General features: G+C 39.2%; 1 protein-coding gene across 1 annotated transcript; it reads right to left on the bottom strand.

Moving 5' to 3' along the window:
- Window positions 1–1,569: 1,569 nt before the first annotated feature.
- Window positions 1,570–21,587, bottom strand: DDX46 (DEAD-box helicase 46). The gene is made up of 23 exons (XM_033073197.1): window positions 21,509–21,587; window positions 19,005–19,187; window positions 18,600–18,740; window positions 17,604–17,721; window positions 17,274–17,439; window positions 16,812–16,963; window positions 16,384–16,497; window positions 15,611–15,776; window positions 15,192–15,312; window positions 14,694–14,869; window positions 13,546–13,667; window positions 12,682–12,760; window positions 10,816–10,898; window positions 9,814–9,978; window positions 9,307–9,469; window positions 8,240–8,433; window positions 7,572–7,709; window positions 6,776–6,925; window positions 5,999–6,196; window positions 5,216–5,434; window positions 4,649–4,793; window positions 3,949–4,022; window positions 1,570–3,487 (listed from the first exon to the last, which is right to left on the bottom strand). Exons 1-23 carry the CDS (start codon window positions 21,523–21,525, stop codon window positions 3,440–3,442), a joined length of 3,132 nt encoding a protein of 1,043 aa, XP_032929088.1. The 5' UTR covers window positions 21,526–21,587; the 3' UTR covers window positions 1,570–3,439.
- Window positions 21,588–21,724: the final 137 nt, after the last annotated feature.

The following is a 21,724-nucleotide window of genomic DNA, read 5'->3' as shown; positions in this document are numbered from 1 at the left end:
CCCTGCCACTGCTTCACCCTGAGAACCACCTCACCAGCAAACTGAGGCAAAACCAGCTCCTTGTAAATGAGGTGCTCAGCATCCCACCATTGATAGTATCATGACCATGGCAGAAAGTTAAAAACTAACCCAGGCCAGCTCCACATGCTCCATCCTCACAGCCAGTTACCTGTCTGTAACCCTGTCACTACTTTGGCTGAAGAATTGACCATTTCTTACAACTGTAAACATGCCTGAAGGACTGAAACACCAAAGTATTCTGTCACTCCCTGAAATTCCATCATTCATTTTCTTATTTTAGGAAGATCCCAAAGCCAGCCTTTGATGTTTGTTTTATATTTGGCTGCCATAATTGCAGAATTTCAGGAAAACTTTGCTTAACAAAACATTATTTTTTCTTCCACTTGGAAGACTTGAGTACCAAAAGCCTCTACAGATGGTACTTTGAGCCTCTAAATATTTTATTTAATTAGCAGCCAAATGCACATTAACTAAATTGCAGTGCTTTAATTGTACAAGTAAAATCTCAAGCAGGCAGCACGGGGAACAGCTACAGAACATGCTGGCTGTGATCTACACTCATTGTCTGGGTTTATGTTTATAGCATAAAGTCAGCATGCAAAATAGGCCTTGAGCTGTCTGTTTTAAAAAAAACAAGGTGGCAACCATACAGTTCAGGGAGTATATAACATTCTGAACTATGATAGCACACATTTTTTAACTTGCTGCAACTTTTTCCCCCTACACAAAATACTGGATTTAGTCTCTCCTATTTTCATGATAAGGCATTAATCCTTGAGGGTGGTGGGTTATTGCTGTTTGAGTCCCTGGTGGGGCACTTGCATGGAGAATGAAGAAGCTGGGCTTGGAGCAGAGGTTTCACTCTACCTCCCCTCCCTGGTGTGGGCCTGCTGTACAATGTCACCACATAATGTGACATGCAAGAAAATGCTCATACATGATCCAATGCCTAACACTTTCATCACCTCTCCACCCAGAACATCACTGTTCATCCAAGTACTGAGAGCATAAAGGCAACCTTGAAAACTGGTAGCATTATCATTGGGCAGGTAACAGAACAAGCTCTGCTTATGTGCATTTGGAAAAAAACCAAAAAACCAAAAAACCAGCATCCCTGTACTCTTCCCTCAACTGGCAGATTCACTGGAAAGCACCCAAATCATGATGTTTATAAAGATCTTATCTATATCCATGGACATACTTGTGAAGAATTACGTACAGCAGTTTTCATTTTTGAATTGTATCTTCTCCAAACTTTTATTCTCATCTTGTTTCCATTGTTTATTTCCCTGTGTATTTGTTAATTTGAGAGCTTCTTTTCCCCCAGCTTTTGTGCATTTTGCTCCTGTTTTCACATATCTAAACACCTTCACTGTGACTTGCTTAACTGAGTCTGGGCTGTGTTGCATTGCATTTCCAGCATAAAAACAAAAGTAGAGACTGTTCACATCACCCTTCTCCAAACAGTGTGAGGTTAACTGTCATAGGAAAAAACACAGAAGTGGTGCAAATGCAGGAAACAGAGGAGCTATTCAGAAAGACAGTTGCTGAAAAATACACATTGAAATTGCTTTTATTTTTGCTGGAATTAAAAAAACATAAGAATATTGACATTGCATTTAAAACCCCCAGGAAGTTAAAGATTATACATTTATTGGATTTCAGAGAAGCAAAAACGTCTCTCCATCATGCCTTTTTTAGGGGATATCAATATATGAACATTTTGAACCAAGATTTTTGAAGACATGTCAGGCTGTCCAAATTCCACAGTGCTCTTTATTAAATATACAAAATGTGTCACTCTTCTGCTAAGGACACTGTCCAAAAGTTAGACAATTCAACAAAGAATTTCTAGGAAAGACATCAAACCCCAGTTCTTAAGGGAAGGAAAACTGGTGTATTTAAATGTAATCACAGAGCTTTAGTTTGGGATTTCTCTCTTAAGTTTTGAGAAGTGTTACTATGTGTGCTGCTTCTCTCTGCTCTGCTCCATGCATTAATACTGTCAAGTACTACACCAGGAGTGTTCTTATCCTAAAAGCAGACTGTTAAGCTGGTATAGTCATTCCTTTGCTTCTTCCCTGTACTGCAAATAAGGTACACTGACAGGGTAACAGACAGTTGTACGCAAACATGAAGAGTCACTTAAATTACCTGAAGTTTGGAAAGAAAAGTTGTGAATTTATACAGCCATGATGCACATTATACGATTTGTCTTCACCAGAGTTAAAGCAGCATATAAACAGCTAGTTTAAAATGACACAGTTCTTCTCAATGTGTCAGGTAGGAAAAGCTTTCTATGAAAGTCCTTTTGGAAGTCATCATCTTGAAAGGCTTGCAGCTGCTATAACGAGACAATTCAAATTGCTACTGCTTTGGCTGCAGACAAGCAGACAGAAGTTGAATGCTTAGGAGTAGAGTCTATCAGAATCCTACTGGTTATGGGGATGAGACCTCAAAAACATTGGTCTTGCTTGTCCCAGTAGCTTATTGACTGCAATGATCGTATTTGTGGAAATTAACTCATAAATATCACTATACATCTTTACTTAAAGCCATATCCTAACAGTAATAAAGATTACAATCCTGGGAGAATAATCACATTAAATGTATATATAAGAACACTATAAAAGAGTGACAAAGTTGTATTTCAGTACAAAAGAGGTTTCTCTTTTTTTTCCTGTGAATTCCTTTTTGAACTAAAACAGGCTTTCATTCTTTTCACCAAATGAGGAAAAAAAATCAAATCCTAAAATTCTTATGTTTAGAAAAAACAGGAAAACTATTGTTATACTACAAAACATTTCACTTTACAACAACCCCATGATGGATGATAAAGAAAAATCGGGACATGAGAAGGAAAAAATCTTAAAACAAGACCTTGAGTATTTTTGGATAAAATTCTCTACTCTGATGAATACAGGACTCTCTGACCTTAGGGGATTTGTAGAGGGAATGAATGTGTGTGGAACCAGCCAGAGAGATGCTATGGATCAGGAGAAAAATCCTGCTTTATTTTGGTGTTTTATAATTTTTCCAGTATAAACTGATGCGCAAACCATTTCAACAATATGAAGCAGGTACATGGTAACAATTTCCAACAAAATCTCAATACTTTCAATTTATTTAACTGTCAAAAAATTAAAATATGCTTATTTTATATTCTTTATGATGAAAAGTATGTAAACTGCACTTTTAAATTAAATCATGTTCCGCCAAAACTGGTCTGCTTTAAGACTGATAACTTTAGTGGAGAGAATTAAGATGTTTCAGCAAGTATCAATTTTCTGTTAAAAAAATGTCCGCAAGATGAAATAAAAAAATTTCTTAATTTACAATAAGCAGTGTAAACAGCAAAAACAACAGAAGCCATACAGTTTCACGCAGCAGCTGCTAGCAGACAGGTAACTCCAAATGCTCACAGAACTTTGTATCTTCCTTTGTTGGTTGGTTGGTAAGAATTTTGCTGCAAATAAAGAAGAGGACAATCACAGTTAAAAGTAAAGATGGATAAATGAATTGCAATAAAACCCCACTAAGTTAATATAGCTGTATATATTGTAACGCTACAGCAAACCAGATCTCTCAACATATATAAAATACCAAAATGAGGGGGATAATTCTGTCCCCTGTCTCATGGTGTTGAAATCAGGAAATTTATTGGGACCCAATTCTTCGAGGGGTCTTCATGCAAAAAGCTCTGTCAATGTGTTACCTCCATCTGCTGGCTGACAGCAGCTGTGTTCTGATTGATTAGCCAGTGCCATGGATTTTTAGGCTATTCAAGAAAAGTTTTTTTTGAGATCTATAGGTCCCAGTTCCTGATATTAATAAAACCTTATGCCAGAGCGTCAACATTTGCAGAAGTCAATCTCATAAAGCATACATTAAGGCACTTTCCCTCTGCATTCTGGATATTGTACTCACCAATCTGATGAGCTCCTCTTTTATAAGTCGTGTGATTTCTGCCTTTGCTTTCTGTACAGCCAGTTCATTGGCACCTGAAGATAAAAATATGTATTATAATCTTAAACACTTTCTGTATATGAAGCCTACAGAATAAACACTGCTGTCTACTTTCAGAAGCACAGAAAAATTTGCTGCATATCCTCAGCTATATGGTAAAGAAATTGCACAGAATTCCAAAGCTTGACAGTGTTCTCTTTTAAGGAAGATACTCCAGTCATGAATGATACTGTTCAGAAATACGTAGGATTAGAGGTTTCTCAAGAAAAACTCAACCATCATGCCATTTGCCAAGTTTCTGTTCTAGTAGCTGATGCAATTTCTTACACCTTTAGCAGCCTAAACAGAATTCTGTTTTCTTCCTTATTTCACGCTGGCACAGACCTCTTTGTGCTAATTCTTTTTCCTCCATTCTTTTCCTCTCTCCAAACTGATTTCATACGTTGGCTGTTGTTCTCTGGCAGGTGAGGAGAACCCTCTCTGTCATCCCCATGGTTCATTTGGTAAGTGTATAGAGACAAACAAGTGTTTTCAGTAATTGCAAAGTAATTGCAATGAGTCTATAACTCAAGTGTCCAAACACTGACTACCGACATTCCACGATGAATTACAAAACTAGACTCATAGTTTTAATAGAAACATTTATGAAAAGAATACATACTTTCTATAGCCAAATAAATCTTCCGTTCTCCTTCCTTGGGTTCTTTGCCTGGAGGGAAGTAAGTTCCTCTGATTGTAATGGCAGCTTCAGAATATTCACTGATTCTCTGTAGTGCTTCTTTGGAGGTAACTTTCCATCTGGCAGTCTGCAAGGTGAAGGATATGAGAGGATCAGCAAGGAGAAAGGCACCATACAAAATGGCAGTCCATTAGTTCTGCCAGTGTGGGCAGGACCTCAAAGATAAGTGCAGGGAATTTGTACTTGATACTGTGAAATAAGGGCAAAGTCATGGCAGTAAAGTAAAACTTGCAAAAAACAGCAGACAGTGTCAGAGATTTGGGTATTAGAGAAGTGGGTAGAGGGTGAAGAGATTTTTGTCTGATGACAAATACTTGTTTTTCTGATACTCTCAGGAATAAGTCCAAAGCATTGCATTTATATAACCTGAGAAGTAATCACAATTACCACAGTAATTTCAATTAGAGACATTTTATTGGTGCAAGTACGAAGAGAGGTTTTGTTAAATAATGGTACTTTAAACTTGATTATACCAAAATGGTTACTTGCCTGTGGGAAGTCATTGATCTCTAATTCTTCTTCATATCTTTTGAAGGATTCATTCTGTCCTCCATCCTGTTTCTCTTCCTCCTGCTTCTCTATGGGTACGTAATTGAGCTTGGCATTGATTTTTTCAGCCAGTTGCTCTGCAATGGTCTTGGCAGACACAGTAGGAGCTTGAATTGTGCCTCCTCTCAGGATAGCATTTGTAGCCTGCTGCATCACATCCTGTAAAAGCACAGGTCCATAGTGAGAACAAGGTAGCCAAAAAAAGTCCTATATAAACCAATAAGGGTTTCATTAAAGTTATCTATGTAATGTAGTTGTCTGTGTAACAAATACATTCTCCAGACTTCTGCTCTTCCTTCCTTCCTTCCTCTTAACAACTCCCTTCACACCTGCAAAGAAAAGATCTTAGTGGTCTTTCGTATTTTCGGTTTAAAATATCTTTGGATATTCCAGAACAATTAATCTTAATCTAAACACATTGTACATCCCATGTACATCTCATGCTTCAGCAGAGAAAGATGTTCAACTCTGCCAAAGCTGGCAAAACTAACTATAATGTTATCAGTAATGAATTAATTCTTGTCAGGGCAGATAAAGCATTTATAGTTCTATAATAAGTCTTACAAATGTATCAGTTCACTTAAAAATCCTGTAAAAGTGAGTTAGTCCAGCCTAAATGAGATAAACAATGCAGTATGTTACTAGTGTGCAAAAACACTAAATCAAATGGAAGCCACAGAACAAGGAAATGAACAACCTTTATTAAAAAATAATAAAATTGACCTTAAAGTGGAATGGAACCATGACTTGTGCCTCTGCTCCAAGATTCTTTTGGGCATTGATTCTCAAAGCCAATCTTTTAGCGATTTCCAATTTTTCTGCATTCCCAGCTGATGGTGTAGGAGCATTTGATGTGCCCGGTGCTGCCATGTCTTTTACTCTTTTCTTGGAATTGAACATGCTTTCAATTTGTTCGTCAATCTAAAGAAAATAACAATTACATGATCACTGCATTAACCACTATATAATCTTGTCATCATAAAGAAAGAAACACTAAGGGTCATTTAGTTTACATGTTCTTAAAGAAATTAACCTTGTATAAATGGTAGAAGCTTGCCCAAAACTACAGCTCAACAAAAAGATGATCTAATCAGGAAAAAGTCTGAACATAGTGTTTACTTGCAAGGTCACAAAAAGGAATCTAGTGAGATTTAGTAATAGAAATGCTACTATGAATGCCTTTAAAACATTTCAAATAAAAATATGTTCGCAGTTGAGGATCATAGTTCTATTTCATTTGTGCAAGGTTAATATCCCAAATAATTTATGTGACATTTACATAACTACACATATTGAGTAAAATACAAGTCAAAAAGAGACATTGAAGATCTTCCTAGATCTTGATCTTCATAGCCCTATCTCTATATTTGAAGAATATATGCAGTCAGTAACAAAGGTCACAGAGTGGCAAATCCATGCACTCTGCAATGTAGTATGCAATCTACTGGGGAAGTAAATCAAAATCCATAAGCAACTTAAATCCTATTCCCAGGTGCTTACATCAACAGCTGTATCTTCATCATCTGAATCTTGCAATCCAAGAGCTGCTTTTTGTAGCTTCTTTCTTTCATTAGCCAAAGCCTGTTCTGTTTCATCAAACTTAAAACCTTTGCCAGAGAATCCACTGCTTTTTTTAATCAATTTTCCCTCCTGAAAACAAAAACATGTATTATCATACTTAGGAAATTGGAATCCTAGTTCTGATAGTCATAAAATAACTTTAAGAGTATACAAATAATTTTGAAATTCTTTAAAAAGCAAATCCTAGCACATTCATAAAGCGCTTCAAATTTAAAAGCTGCATTTCACAATGAAATGTAATTTTAAAAAACTATGTTAATTTAGCAGAGACAGTACCCTATTGGGATTTTCTGTAAGTACACATTTTAAATGCTTTTCAAATGCAGCAGAAGAAAAACCCTCCATTTTTTATATCTGAAAAACTTCAAAGTCATTCTTCTGAGCATAAGTGAGATCCTCTGATGGTGAGAACTCTAGAAATAATCATACAAATTCTGTGAAAGGGCTTTATTATGTTGTATGTGAATTTTGTTAAAAGCCAGTGTCCCTTATACCATCAGTATTTATTACATACCAGGCGACAACATTTAAATTCTCAAGAACAGTTCTTTAAATGACATTCAAGACTCTAATCTTGAGTCACTGACACACTCAGCCAAGCACATATATGTTCCCAGAGAGGTGACCCATGTGTGTACACTGGACAACTGGACACACGTGCATACACAGGCATTAAACCTGGACCAAGCTCCCCAGAGAAGAAAGAATTACTTACAGCCTTCTGCTGGTCTTTGAAGTCAGCCCAGAGCTTCTCCAAATCAGCAGGAATTGGATTTCCAGACAATTCCAAAGCCTTAATGATATCACCTGCATAACGTGCCTGATCCTCAGTAATGAATGTATATGCATACCCCTGGTCAAAATTAATTTAAGAGACAATTAGGAAAAAGCTCTAAAGGCGCTATCTCTAAATTTATTGAAGCACCCTTGCACAGACGCTGATTTCTGGCCAATGGAACTAACGATGACAGTCAAGCAATAACTTTTTTTAGTGGAAGTGTAGAATGAATAGCGTGATTTCCCAGGAAGCTAATACAGAGGTAATGATCCAAAGATAGTAAACACTGAAATCTCTCTTTCCAACCAGTGTTGTCAGCTAAAAGTGTGAAAAATTAAAATATTAGCAATTTACTAGGGCACATGTCCAACAGTGAAAAACACCCAAACTTTCAGCCACAAATGAGGTTTAAAAGAAGACTCAGACATCAGAAGAACACATAAATTCCAAATTTCAGATTGCTAAAGTTCAGAACATATTAAAAACACTCTTCCCACCAACAATACAAACTACACCCTCTGTAACTATCCCTTTGAACAACTTCATCACAATAAAGAAGGGATAAATTCCAGTACTAACCAAACCAGAGAACTGAGTGTACATACTTTATTGCCAGCTCGCCCAGTGCGGCCTGCTCGGTGCACATAGTCCTCATAATGGTTGGGACAGCTGTAATTAACCACCAGCATCAGCTGCTTCACATCCAAGCCCCTCGCTGCTACAGATGTGGCCACCAGAAGTTTGCAGGTTCCATTCTTGAAGTCATTAATGATGCTGTCCCTGTCATACTGATCAATACCTGCAAGACAAATCAGTTAATTATAAAGCTCTGCTTTAAGTCACGAGAATTTGTACAGAGGTCAAAATACCCTCCAACTTCAAACAACCAAAACCATAAGCAACTTCAATACTTTCACACTTTTGAAGGCAAAATACATTATCCATAAAAACCTCTATTATTTAGAGTAACTTTTAATTTTTCCATTACCAAAAGATGTTTTCCCCATACCAAGATCCTCAAAACATTTTTTAATATTATTTTCTATTTTGTACTTCAGTTGAGACCTCATCTGGAGGCTTTGTCTGTTCTCTAAAGGCAACAGAAATTTCAGAATAAGAATATTTTTCCCTCTTACATTGGTACATTCCTGCTGAATAGTGATTTTGTACTTACTAGTTTTATATAAAATGCACTAAAAAATTATTGTAAGTTTTAAAGGACACTGGGATGGACAGCATTGTAAAGAGATTTTTCTCCTCTTGCTACTTCCATTCTATTACTACTTGATAGAAGAAAAGTAAAGCAACAACTGCTGTTACTGTGGAACCTCAAATAAAAATATCATGTGATACTCCCCAATGGCACTCACTACTTTACAGTAACAAGTAATTAGCAATATTCCCTGAGAGATGTTAACTCTCAGTACAGTCCTCTTGCACACCCACGATTTGGCATCTGATGACATCTCACAGAGAACAGTGAAGAGGTATTACACAAAACTATAATCTCTATTTTAAATTAAGAAACAATTTTCCTCCCCAATGACAAAGCAAAACCTTCTTATGAAGAAGTAATAATTGGTACTATACAGGAACTAAGTGACTTTGAACTACTGGATACCAACATCCTAGTTGGGAGTAGTTAATACAAATCCTTAAATTTGCAGATTACCTCCATGAAGAGACAAGCAAGGATAAGAGGCCCGCATTAAATCTTTCAACAATCCATCAGCGTGTTCTTGCTTATCTACAAATATGATAACGGATCCTTTCTCCTGATAATGTCCCAGTAGCTCCAGTAACTTCAGAAATTTGTTCTCCTCTTCTATGACAATCTGGAAAAAGACATACAAAAGCCTAAGAGAAAGTATAATTTGTATCTTGAGTCATTAAACAAATCCAGAGTGCACAAAAATTAAAATCAGGAACAGGAGATGACTTTTTCAGGCTGTTCCCACAGCTAGTGGTAGAACAGCTGTTCAACTTAGTGCTACAAACCAAGTTTGAAAATCACACTGCATTTGCAGATTAGAGTACTGATTTATTCTAAGTCTATTTTTAATAAAGCCACTAAACTTCTAAAAATAATAGCTCTGTGGGTATATTGGTTTAAATTCAACACTGCTGGGAACAATCTTTAGCAAGCAAATGAGAAGTGAGGCAGATGTATCATACTCACCACGTGTTGCTCCACATCAGAACAGACAACACTTCTGCCTCCAACCTGCACCTCTATAGGTTTACTGAGGATCCTGCGAGCCAGGGCCTCCATAGCTCTGGGAAAAGTAGCAGAGAACATGACAGTCTGACGGTCAGGCCTGACGTTGTCTACAATGCGCATAACCTGTGGTAAGAGAACATTCCCTGTTAATATCCAAGTGCTGTAACTCAATTTCCTGCAAAGCTGTCATCTTTAAAGTCAGGTAGTATCTCCACCTCACAGACTACAGAACATTCTTTACAGATTTCCTCTTGGCACCAAGCTGCTGGTGTTGGAAGACAGGCAAAACTTGCTGAATTCAAATGGAAGTTGCATGGCAATAGGCAATCTGGCAGCAGCTCAGCAAAAATCCTAGGAAATGCAGCAGAAACCCTACAGCTCAAGAGACACATAAAAGGAATTTTCCTAGTTTTGGAAAACAGTATAGCCCATGACAACTGAAAGAGCCCTGAGCGTCCGAAGCTCTCAGCAATTAGTCAGCAGCATTTCCTACATTTTGTTCTTATCTCTTGCCAAGACACATCAAAGACTTTAAACAAACTACAACTACTAACACAACACCTGTATCAAGGAATTGCACAGGGATATAACAAGGCCACAAGTACTCCAAATGAGTGTGTAAAATGCCCCGTGTATTAGAGAAAAGTCTAAGCTATACAGGAATTTATTGAAAGCAAAACATAGAATCACAGAATGGTTTGGGTTGGAAGGGACTTTAAAGATCATGCAGTTCCAACCCCTTGCCACGGGCAAGGATACTTTCCACTAGATGTGAGGATGATGTGATATTGTAATAATAGATATGAGAGTAATAGAAATATTAGAGTCAAATTCAACTGCTGTCCATATGCAGCACATTCTTTTGAAGACCCACTGGCAGTGTAGTTATAATGCAGCATTGCAAAATCCTTGATGTGAACAACAGCATCTTTTGGCACCATCCCTCATGTCATGAATTACCTGAGGCTCAAACCCCATGTCAAACATTCTGTCAGCTTCATCAAGTACAACATACGTGACTCTACGGAGGTTTGTCACCCGACCTGTGAAAGGAGAGGAAAAAACACATGGGAAACAAAATCAAATGGAAATCTAGTTTCCCTTAGGAATATTTTTTTAATGCTATATAGTCTCACTATCTTCTAACAAAGACATTAATTAATTTTTTTTAAAAAATTCACTAAATGTGAATTTTAATGTTCACACTTTAATCACACATACATTCTGGGAAATGTGTAAGTATGCACAAGGCCCTTTTAGTTTGTCAAACTCTTCTCTTGCATACCATCATAGGGCCAGAAGAACCTGTAAAATTCAGAAAACTGCCCTCGCCAAAACACATCATAAAACTAAGACTGAGCTGAAGCAAGGAGCCACATCAGCCAGTATCTGACAGCGGCACCTAGAAAAGAACATATTAGAGATTACAGCGCATGTGTGGAAGGCAAAGCCCAGTGCTAACTGCTGCAGCCTTAGAGAATTCCTTTTATACACAATCTGTAACGCTTGCTCGGAACTAAGAATAACTATTTGAGGATAACCATACTAGTTCTAGATTACTACTAAAAATAGGCATGAAACAGAGTAATCAGTCCTTTCAAAATGACTATATAACGATTAAAACCTACCCGATAACACTACTGAATTTAAAATCAAGAACCACCCCAAACTCTGGGACAGGTTGAAATAAAATAAGCAAGTGTTTCTCTGAATATTTTGAAATTATCACAGACAGGATAACTAGCACTCTTCCCAAATAGTGAAGAGATTCTCTTTCATGAGAAGGATTTAACTCAAGGATTTAAGAGTCATACTCTCAAACAATATAAACATATCCAGTTCCACACAAATGTGGAGTGACACTGCCAAATGCTCTCTGAATGGAACAGATTTGTCACATTTTCCACGACTATCACTCAGACTTGTGCCTATCAAACTACAGAAGAATTTGGTCCTCTCAGCTTCACCAAATTGTAGCTGAATTCTCACTATTTAAGACATCAAGCGCTGCATTTTTTAAGCTATGGAATTCATACTTAAGGAACAAAGCAAGTATTCCTTATATCTATTTATCTATTTAACATCTTAACACTTTCATCCCCAAATAATAACTTTGTAAAATTACTTGGGAACAGCATTAATGTACCTACCTTTGACGATTTAAGTCTTGGAAGCCCAGTTCTATATGTCTTGAAGGTACTTTTTTCACAGAAGTTAAATAATGTCAACAGTTTAGTAGAGGTTTTGATGTGGAATAATCTAATAATAAAACTTTATCTAATAAGCATGCAATGGTTACACTAGGACAAAACCTCTTAAAGCTGCAGTGGCTCAGTTTAATGAATCTGAATATCTGATATAAGGTCACTTCTTTTACTTCTGAGCAGGTATTTAGGGAGGGCTTCTTTTTCTGTTTTTTAAAGCCAACAGATAAAGGCAGAGCCAGATGCTCTTGCAAAGTAGGGAACTGCTGAGCTACTCTAACACAGATAATGGATCAATGGGCAGACAAAATAAGCAACTGTTACATAATCTTTATCTAAATTACTCCAAATTAAAAAATTTGGACCAGTACATTTCAAGTTTAGCAATGATAAACATTCTCAAAAACTCTTCAAGAATGTAGTATTTCCTGTTCTTCCCAAAATCAATGTATGCTTAAACCTATTATTAGTGCCATATATTCTCAATAGCTATATAGTGCAGCCTGAAGAGATACAATAAAATTCCATAAGACCATTTATCAAAATACATGATCTTTTGAATTTGTTACAATTACACAACAAATGTAAAAAAATTCTCCAAAGGAAAAGGTTTTCTACTCACCATTGTTAGCTGCTAACATGTCAATCATACGTCCAGGTGTGCAAACAATAATTTCAGCACCTCTTTTGAGTTCAGCGATCTGATTTCAAAACACAGTAAACAATCTGCTAGTTTCTGTTTTGTGATTTCTTTCAGGTTTTTTTTAAACATATATCACCTTGCAAAAAAGGAACCACCCACACTGTAATACAGCTGTTCTACCAACGTGAATTAGGTAAAGATTTTAATTAGCAATTTCTTGAAGTCTTATGAAAACTTTGCTTCCAAAAAGAGTAACCCCTGACAGGCTGAGCTACCACCACCTGAAGTAGCTGTAATGAGGATATGACTTCAATACAGTTAAGAGCCTGTAAGAAATGTCAGTGTTACATCAAGAATAATTGATAGTAGACACACCATGTTCACCACAGATAGTTACTCCTGCTGTTTCCATAAATGAGTGGGGTAGAGGTGTGGAAAACCTTGAAATTAATCTCTAAGTTACTTCAAGATGCAATATGATAATGCAATAAACCAAAGTTATGATGTGGCTTATGTTACCTTAAAGGGAAATGTGAGCTTCTTAGTAACTTTCAAACTATTATATCCCACTAAAAATTCAATTTTACATTTAATGCTCAGTACATACATAAAGAAAAATTTTTAAGGATTTTATCTGAGACTTGCCAGGATCATTATTGTTTAAGGCTACGTTACAGACAAAGCTTTTTGCATTACTACCATTCCCACAGAGAAAATCCATAATGAAGACTTCAAATGTACTGGATTAATGGAAAAGAAAAAGTAAGTAATTTTGCCACAAAATAAACATTTACTAATACAGTCCAAGCATTCTTTGACACGGCAGGAATGTCTTTTGCATACCTGTTCACTGATTCCTGTTCCTCCATAAACACACACAACTCGAAGCCCAAGTGTCTTTGAGAATTTCTTGCACTCCTTGGTAATCTGCAAAGCCAACTCACGTGTAGGTGTCATAATGACAGCTGAAAAGTAAAATATCGTCATCATACATTGCAATCTAAGAGCTGTTGTACAGCAATTTCACGATTACACGCTGCACCATTTTGACTAAAGTTTTGGTCCCAACCCAGAAGTGCGGCTTACACTCAGGAGCGGCCAATATATGAACAAAGTTTGGAAATTTCCCAACCCGGAAGTGCGAGCCACGGGCCGAGCCGAGCTCGCGAATTGAGCACCTGCCAGTAAAACCCGTGATCACACGATCGTTACAAATTGGCTACTCTGTTGCATGGTGGGGGGAGCGGGCTCCTGCCGGCACCGCGGGGCAGCGCTGGGCTGGGGCGAGCCCGGTGGTGGTGGTGGTGCAGGCGGCGAGCCCGGCAGGCAGGCCTGCTGAGCGGCGCTGGGGCAGCGCGGGCCACCCCTGCCGAGCGGCGCCAGGACAGCGGGGTCGAGCCAGAGCCCGCCCAGCCCTGAGCCGAGCCAGTAAACCCCGCGATTCTGTTACTAATTCACAACCTTGTGAAAGCTGCACGCGGATCCTCGTTGTGAACGGAAGTGCGGCTAATAATCTGGTGCGGCTTATGTATGGACCAGGACCTAAATGTTGTTGACACCTGGACGTGTGGCTTACAATCTGGTGCGACTTGTAATCGTGAAATTACTGTAATTTCTACAACCGAAATGAATATTTTGTAATGATGTTTACAGCAATTTACTTACCATTTTTAAGAATGTAATTTCAAGGACACGATAACTAAGACATTATGAGGAAGGAGTGGAAATCTGGTCAAAGTGTAAAAATCAAAGGAGTAAAGTCTCCCAGATATGTGGACATGGGAGTGCTACTGAAACACCATGAGACAGAACAGTGATCACAAAGTAAGATTAAAGAGCACAGCGATCTTTAACTAAAAAAAAGTCATTTATCAACGGACATTAGTAAACACTTCTCCCTATAACCAAGTGAAGAACTGAAATCCCATCTAAAGCATATACATGAGGTTATATTTAGTTAAACAGTAACTTCAAAAATAATTTTTTTTTACCTATGGGACCTTCTCCTTCTTCTAAAGCTCTCTGATCCATAATGTGTCTGAACATGGGCAACAGAAATGCAATAGTTTTTCCACTTCCTGTTTTAGCAATGCCAATCAAATCCCGTCCGTTCATAATTGCTGGGATAGCCTGGGTTTGAATCGGAGTGGGCTTTTCATAGCCATGTCTTAAAGAAGAAAAAAAAATATTTTAAGAACAAAATAGAATTTGACAGATGTGAATCATGAAGTTATGTTAAATTTTTTTACATATTCATATTTACATATACAGATCAAAAAGAGCAGCAAAAGCATGATACAAATGGCAGACAATAGTTACTAACAATAATTCAACACTGAGTGATAAACACTCTGATGACCATATATGCAACATTTACAGACATGGACATGAGGCATTATGCAGCAAAGTAAAAGGTCCTTCTCATGGACAGAGAACAGAACACAGTGAGCAAAATCAAGGATGATACAGTTCATAAAGTGGTTGCTTACTTTTTGAGGGCAGTGAGAATCTTCATGGAAATACCACACTGTACCCAGGTTTTTATTGGTTTGGGACAGCCTTTTCCCTTGACTGTAATTCCCTCCAGTTCCAGCCGGTACACATTTACCTCTGAAACAGAGTTTATTTTTTAACAGAGTCAGACTTGACACTTCTCTACTACCCTGATCAAAAAATTCTTGCTTTGTCCCTTAACAAGAAAGACTAAACATAAACACAGGAGCTGGGTTGAAAGGACTGCGGTTAATTTTCCAATCAAAGCCTCATACGCAATTATCAACAATAGGCATGCACCTAACACTTTTCTATAGCAAATTGCTCCAATGCTTTTTACATTCTAAAGCATTTGCTGTTTTTTAGCACACTGAAATCCAAGTACCCAAGGTATTTAGGTTGTATTTGCTTTTACCTTCTTGAGTCATTTTAGCTAGTTCTGGTACTTCAACATAGAAGTTTTTCCTGAAAGGTTCATATTCTATCTTTCCATGATCCACTGGTTCTAGCAGCTTTCTCTGCTTGGTCTGATAGCCAGTCAGGGCAGTCTGAAGATCAACTTCCTCCTCTTCTGAGGAATACTGTAGAGATGACAATTTTTATGTACATTAGGATTAATGAATTATGAAGGCGTTTGGCTTTTTTCATTTACAGCAAATGTATTCAGAAGCAACAGGTACTTCTAGACATGAAACCAAAGACCTGCTTTCAACTTAAGGAGTCCCAACTGTTTCTTCCCCTAATTCTTTCATGTTTCTCCCAAACCTTAACTTTTACCATGTTCTGTGCCACTTTCATGACTTTATCAAGGCCAACGACCAGCCCTGTCATTCAGAAATAATCACAGCCATACAAAAGAAACAGTAAGAGGAAATTAACAGGAAGCAGCCAGCAGCAGAAAGGGGTTGCACTGTAGTCACAGCTCTGACAGATGTCCCCACCTCAGTTTTGAAGGAGCACCACTAATTCTGGAACTGCAGCCACAGAGCATGGCCTGAAGTGACTGAGCTCCAGGGCCTGCACGATATTGAGTCTGTGACTCGGGCAATGCTGTCCCTCCATAGTCTCCCAAGCAGCAAAATACCCACACCCTTCACAGCTCTTCAGGCCAAACACCACACACAACCACAGGGAGCAAGAGCAGGGACTTTGCCTGTTCACAAGAGAAATACAAAACATTTCCATTACCTCCATTGCATCTTGGTCATTCTCCATGAGCTCCCCTTTCTTCTTTTCTGACTCAGCAGCTGCCTTTTTGGTTGTCACCACAGTTACCACCTTGGTAACAGTTGGTCCAGTTTTCTATAAAAAATATTTTAAAAAAATACACTATTGTATAAAATAAAGCCCATCCTGCAAAAGCCACACAGAATATTTGTACTTCTAGATACATTATGCTGAGCATTTTCATTTCCCACTTCCCTCAGAGAAATTTTATCAGAGCAATGCTTGATAAACAGTTTCATATAAACACCAGGAAATGAAAGTTAAAGTAAGCATGCATTAAGTGCATATAACTTCTTCCTTTTTTGCATTTTTCCCAAGCTATTTTGCTATCAAAACACAAAGTTATCTTTGTCTTTTAAAAGCAAGAAATCTTTAACCAGTGATTTTACCTTTTCACTCCCACCTCCACCTTTCACACTTCTCATATTGAACTTCTTGACCTCTTCTTTTACTTCTTCCATATATGCATCTAAAGGATCTAACTCCTCATCTTCAACCTCATTGCCTTCTTTTTCTCCTTCTGCAGTTTCCTCTTCATCATCTAATAAGAGTGAAAAAGATGGGGATAAAGACAGGGAAAGACAGAAATCCTTACATGTGTCAAATTGTTGTCCACCCAAATAATTACAGCCCAGTGTTACTAGTATATAATTTTTCCCCATACAAATCTCTCCATTTGGTTTATCAAAAATGTATCTTAAACCATTTGACACTATGACCAGATTTAGGTTTTGTTATGGTTTCCGTTTTATGGTTCACATTCTGAAGAGTAATCAGATGCTTTAAAGATATTGTAATAAAAATATTACTAGGAACAAAAGTATTCTGTTATATAAAAAGAGGTTAAATACCATCATCATCTTCTAAACTCCATTTTTTCCCCTGTTTCATCTCTTCAATTTCTTTTTTTAGCTCTCCTATGTTTTCCATTGCCTTCTTGCGTTGTTCTTCTCTCCATTTCTCCACTCTTTCTTTTCGTTTTCTCATTTCTTCTTCTAGTTTGTTCTGATCAAAATTCTATGACAAAAAACCAACCAAAAAGTGAAAATTAATGGCCACTGGCTTTAGCCTATGCTTCTTTAAACAAATGTAACCACTGAATGAGCAAGCTGTAGAAGACTGGACATGCACAAATTTCTTGGTTTAAATTCTTTAAATTTACAAGTGTTAGAAGTCTCTACCTCAGTGGCCACAGCATTTGTGGTAGCATCTTTATCCTTCTCTTCTTCTTTGTCATCTTTGTCTTTTTTCTTTTCTTTGGAAACTTCCACACCTTCTGTCTTTTCTTTAGATCTTGATCTGAAAGGTAAGATCAAAGGCTTCTTAGAACATTACAGCTTTTCTCAGGGGAAGGATACATACACCCTGGACAGAAATCAAACTATAATCACCCTGTCATGTTTTCAAACACCTCACAAAACACAGTGCTTCCCAGGCAAACTTTCCATGTCACAGAATTACTTCCTCTAACTACCAGTAATGTAGACTCTAACCCAATCCACCAATTCACGTGCTTTTCTCATTTTTTTTCAGACTTCATCTTCAGAGCTCCTACAACTGATACTCCAGGTGTTCTACACTTTATTTTACACCTCCTTGAAGTCAGCATTTAGAAAAGAGACAGGAAAAACTCCTGTTTGTGGAATTTCTGGAGAAAGGTAAAGTGATCAACATTTTGCCACAGAAACGTGAGCATCCCTCTAAACACACTGTCCTGGCTGACAGATGAAAGCCCTTCTCCCTGGGAATAGCTACTTATGTAATGCAAATATAACAGGCAGACTTGCACTGAATATAAAACCCATTTATCACAGGTTTTATTATCCTTACCTGATTCAAATTTAAAAGAAATCATCTAAACCAACTTTGTGCTAGCTTATGACAATATAAAATTCCCTTTAGCTTATTTAATAGCATTAAGCTTTTTTCTTTGGACTATTCTAATACAAAACATACACTTATTCCCAAAGCCTTAATGATTCCAGCTTGTCATGATTTCTGGAGTGCCATCACTACTTACGCTGTATACAGACTGTTGTTACCATTTACAGACTTCCCACTCACTTTACAGCAGAGCCTGACTGCAATTATATCTGAAAACCTTATCAAGATATATTTAAAATACAATGACTGTGGTAAGTTTCAGTACATTTCTAAAGCTAAGAACATGAGAATACCTGTTTTCTGTTTTCCTGTTCTTGCTTGGACTAGAGGATCGAGATCGTCTCCCTCTACTCCTGCTCCTTGAGCGCCTCCTCTCTCGGCTCCGTGATCGTCTTCTCTCTCGGCTCCGTTCCCTTTCTCTGCTCCTTGAACGTCTAACACGCAACAAAATTGTCTTTACTTAGGACATGCTCATAGTGTAAATTTAGTCTTCTGCTGCAGAACAGGTTGTAAAAGGAACCCACTAATCATCAACACCACTAAGAACTTACAAACTCCAGCACCAGCAAGCTAGAAAGTATTTAATAAGCAAAAAGCCTTAAGCATAGTGAAATCCACCACAGACATCAGCAAAGCAACTAACATCAATGTTCAGCAGACAGGCACTTTTAACACTCCGACTGGAGCTGATGTCATACCTTTGACGCTTTCTGTCCCGCGAGCGAGACCTTCTCTTGTCCCTGCTGCGCGACCTCTCCCGTCTGCGATCCCGATCCCGGCTCCTGGAGCGCCTGTCCTCACGTTTCCTCTTGTCCGACGGGGAGCGACTCCTGGAGCGGCTCCCGGAGCGTCCGCGGGAAGCAGAGCGCTTCCGATAATGCCTGTGTGGCACAGTCACAGAGTGGCAGCATCAGAACCATGTGCAGTTCAACAGTGTTTGTCAGGTGGGCAAGTAAGCAAAAAAAATTATCTGAACATCTTGGACTTTTTAGATGTCTTAACTTTTGTAATCACCTTGCCAAACTGATTAATATACGTACTATATGTAAAATATACATAATATGGATGCAAAATATACATAATAAGCATATACACTCTTAATGACACTGCAATTAGAAGGATTATTTGGTCATGATTTTCTTTTAGCTTTTGAATACTATTATAAGCACATCATGAGAACACCAGAACATCATAAACAATTTCCTTTTCAGAAATCCAATGATTTCCATTTTATGTACAGGAAAAGCTGAAGGCTCTTTGAAGCTATCCCAAAATCTGCAAAGCAAACAATAACTGCTCTTTGTTGTTTTTTATATAATAAATGTTTACCCACGTAAGGTAGGTAGACTACACCTCTACTCAATGGGAAAGCCTGGAAAGAACCATAAATCCCTGGATGTGACACAGCTGTGGTCATGGTATCCCTTTACCATGATGACATCAATAGAAATTCTGTAATATCCAAGATCCCAACAGAAGCTGTCAGAAGTCAGCAAGGCTTGAGGGATGTGTGATGGAGATGGGTGTCTCCTTTCCTCCCCTCATTAATGCTCTTCTCCCAACTACAGGCAGAGCAGGGCTAGGAATTTTCTACGAAATTCTTCAATTGAGTTTAGAAGTTACAGAGGGACCTTGACTGTGATCATTTCCTTTTCCTCCAATCCCAGATTTTCAGTCACCATGCCAGAATCATTCCCTTGTTCACTCTCCTGTGGCTTAGGACCCACAAGACCCTTTCTCCTAACAAGCCCAGCAGTCATTCTTGAGAAGCAGGAAGAAGCAAAGAAGGCAAGATTTTAAGGCCCCCAAATCCTTGTTTCACTTCCATGGTAGTATTAAAATAATTCAGCTCTAAAAATCGCAGTATGTTTATATTTAGTCTGTGTTATGTGGTATATTTAGGCACCACATGCACTTGGAGTTAGCACAGTAGCATATACCCACCTCGTGCCTATCAGCAGGATAAATGAGTGCAAAAAACATCTGTCAACACTGAGATTTTAAATTTCTTTTCCATCTCCATCACAAAAGAGGATCTGCTCTACCTCTCTTTCTAATCTTTTAAAGAACTACTTTTGTTTTGTTTTTTTTTCCTCTGTAGTGTGCAATAAAGCCAAAAAGATGAGTTCAGGTTGCAGAAACCCCAGTGTGAGGAACATCTCCACCCACCGTTCACTCTCACCCTCTTACCATTTCTTCACTCTTTAAACTTTCTGTATGTCAAAATAGAAAATTAATACAAGTTTAAACGCACTTTTAACATCATTTTTAGCCCAAACAGAAGAACCCTGTCATTTTCAGCAGAGAAATCATACTGTGACAAGCAACGGAGTCCTGCTGGCTGGAGTGCCAGACCTTGGCTTTCAGTTCAGGAGGCTCTAAGGGTGCCCTGTACGGCCCACTGCTGCCCCACCTCATCGGGAGCTAATTCAGCTAGATCTGTAGGAGAGTCTAGTTCTGCACTAGATTACGAATTTGAGCCTAAGGTGACTGTTAGAATTTCAATACATCTGTCTCTCCGTGTAAATCTCCGTTATGGACTGGGAGTTCTCACCATGTAGTACAACTGCATGTGGGGACTATCGTTCCAGCTTTATGGTAAAATCTGATTAAACTACGAGACAGAGGCCGACAGAGGCATATGCCCGACAGCATCTATAAATTGTGAAATCGGTTTAAAGCCTGATGGATGTGAGCAGCTCCGGATCATCTGGAGCACAGCCTGGCCCGAGACACACGCAGCACAAGGGCACATTACTGCCGAGCTGGTTACAACCCCTAACCAGGTCTTTACAACAGCTACGAAAGGGCAAAAGACATGTAATACCGCATAAATACAAAAGGCACAAGCAAAAACATCTAAACCAAGTTAATCCCCCTACGTAGCTAATCATGGCATTTTGGAATAAGCCCGCGAAGGCCGGAGGGGCTCCGGGAGCCGCGGGGTCGGTGCCGGTGAGCTCTGGTAACTCGGACCCACCAAGCGTTGGGAGCCGCGGCCCCCTGGCCCGGAGCCCCGAGTCCCCGGCCCTGCCCTCACGGCCGGCCCCAGGCCCGGCTCCTGCCGCGGCGGCCTCAACGCGCCCGCCGGCCGGGAGAGCCCGCGCCACTCTCTGTTCCCCTCACGGCCGCCTCACCGCGCCAGGACCCCCAAGCGAGCCGCGATCCCCGGGCGGGTAGGGTGGCGGCGCCGCTCCCTCACCTGGACTCGCGGCCCATGGCGGCGGCGCTCCCGCTACACGGCGGCGGCCATTCCGCGCCCGCACAGCGAGAGCCCGGCGGGAGCGCCGCCCCTTCCGGGCCGCCCCCCGCGCCAGCGCCCCCCGGCGGGCGGAGGGCGCAGCGCGGCCCGGGCACACCAACGGGAGCGGGAACCGAGCTCGAGCTCGAGCCCGCGCAGCCGCACACAGCGCCAAGG

Source organism: Catharus ustulatus, chromosome 15 (genome assembly GCF_009819885.2).
Source record: "Catharus ustulatus isolate bCatUst1 chromosome 15, bCatUst1.pri.v2, whole genome shotgun sequence".
NCBI lineage: Eukaryota > Metazoa > Chordata > Aves > Passeriformes > Turdidae > Catharus > Catharus ustulatus.
Note: the sequence above shows the minus strand (reverse complement) of the source record. Positions and strands in the feature narration are given on the sequence as shown.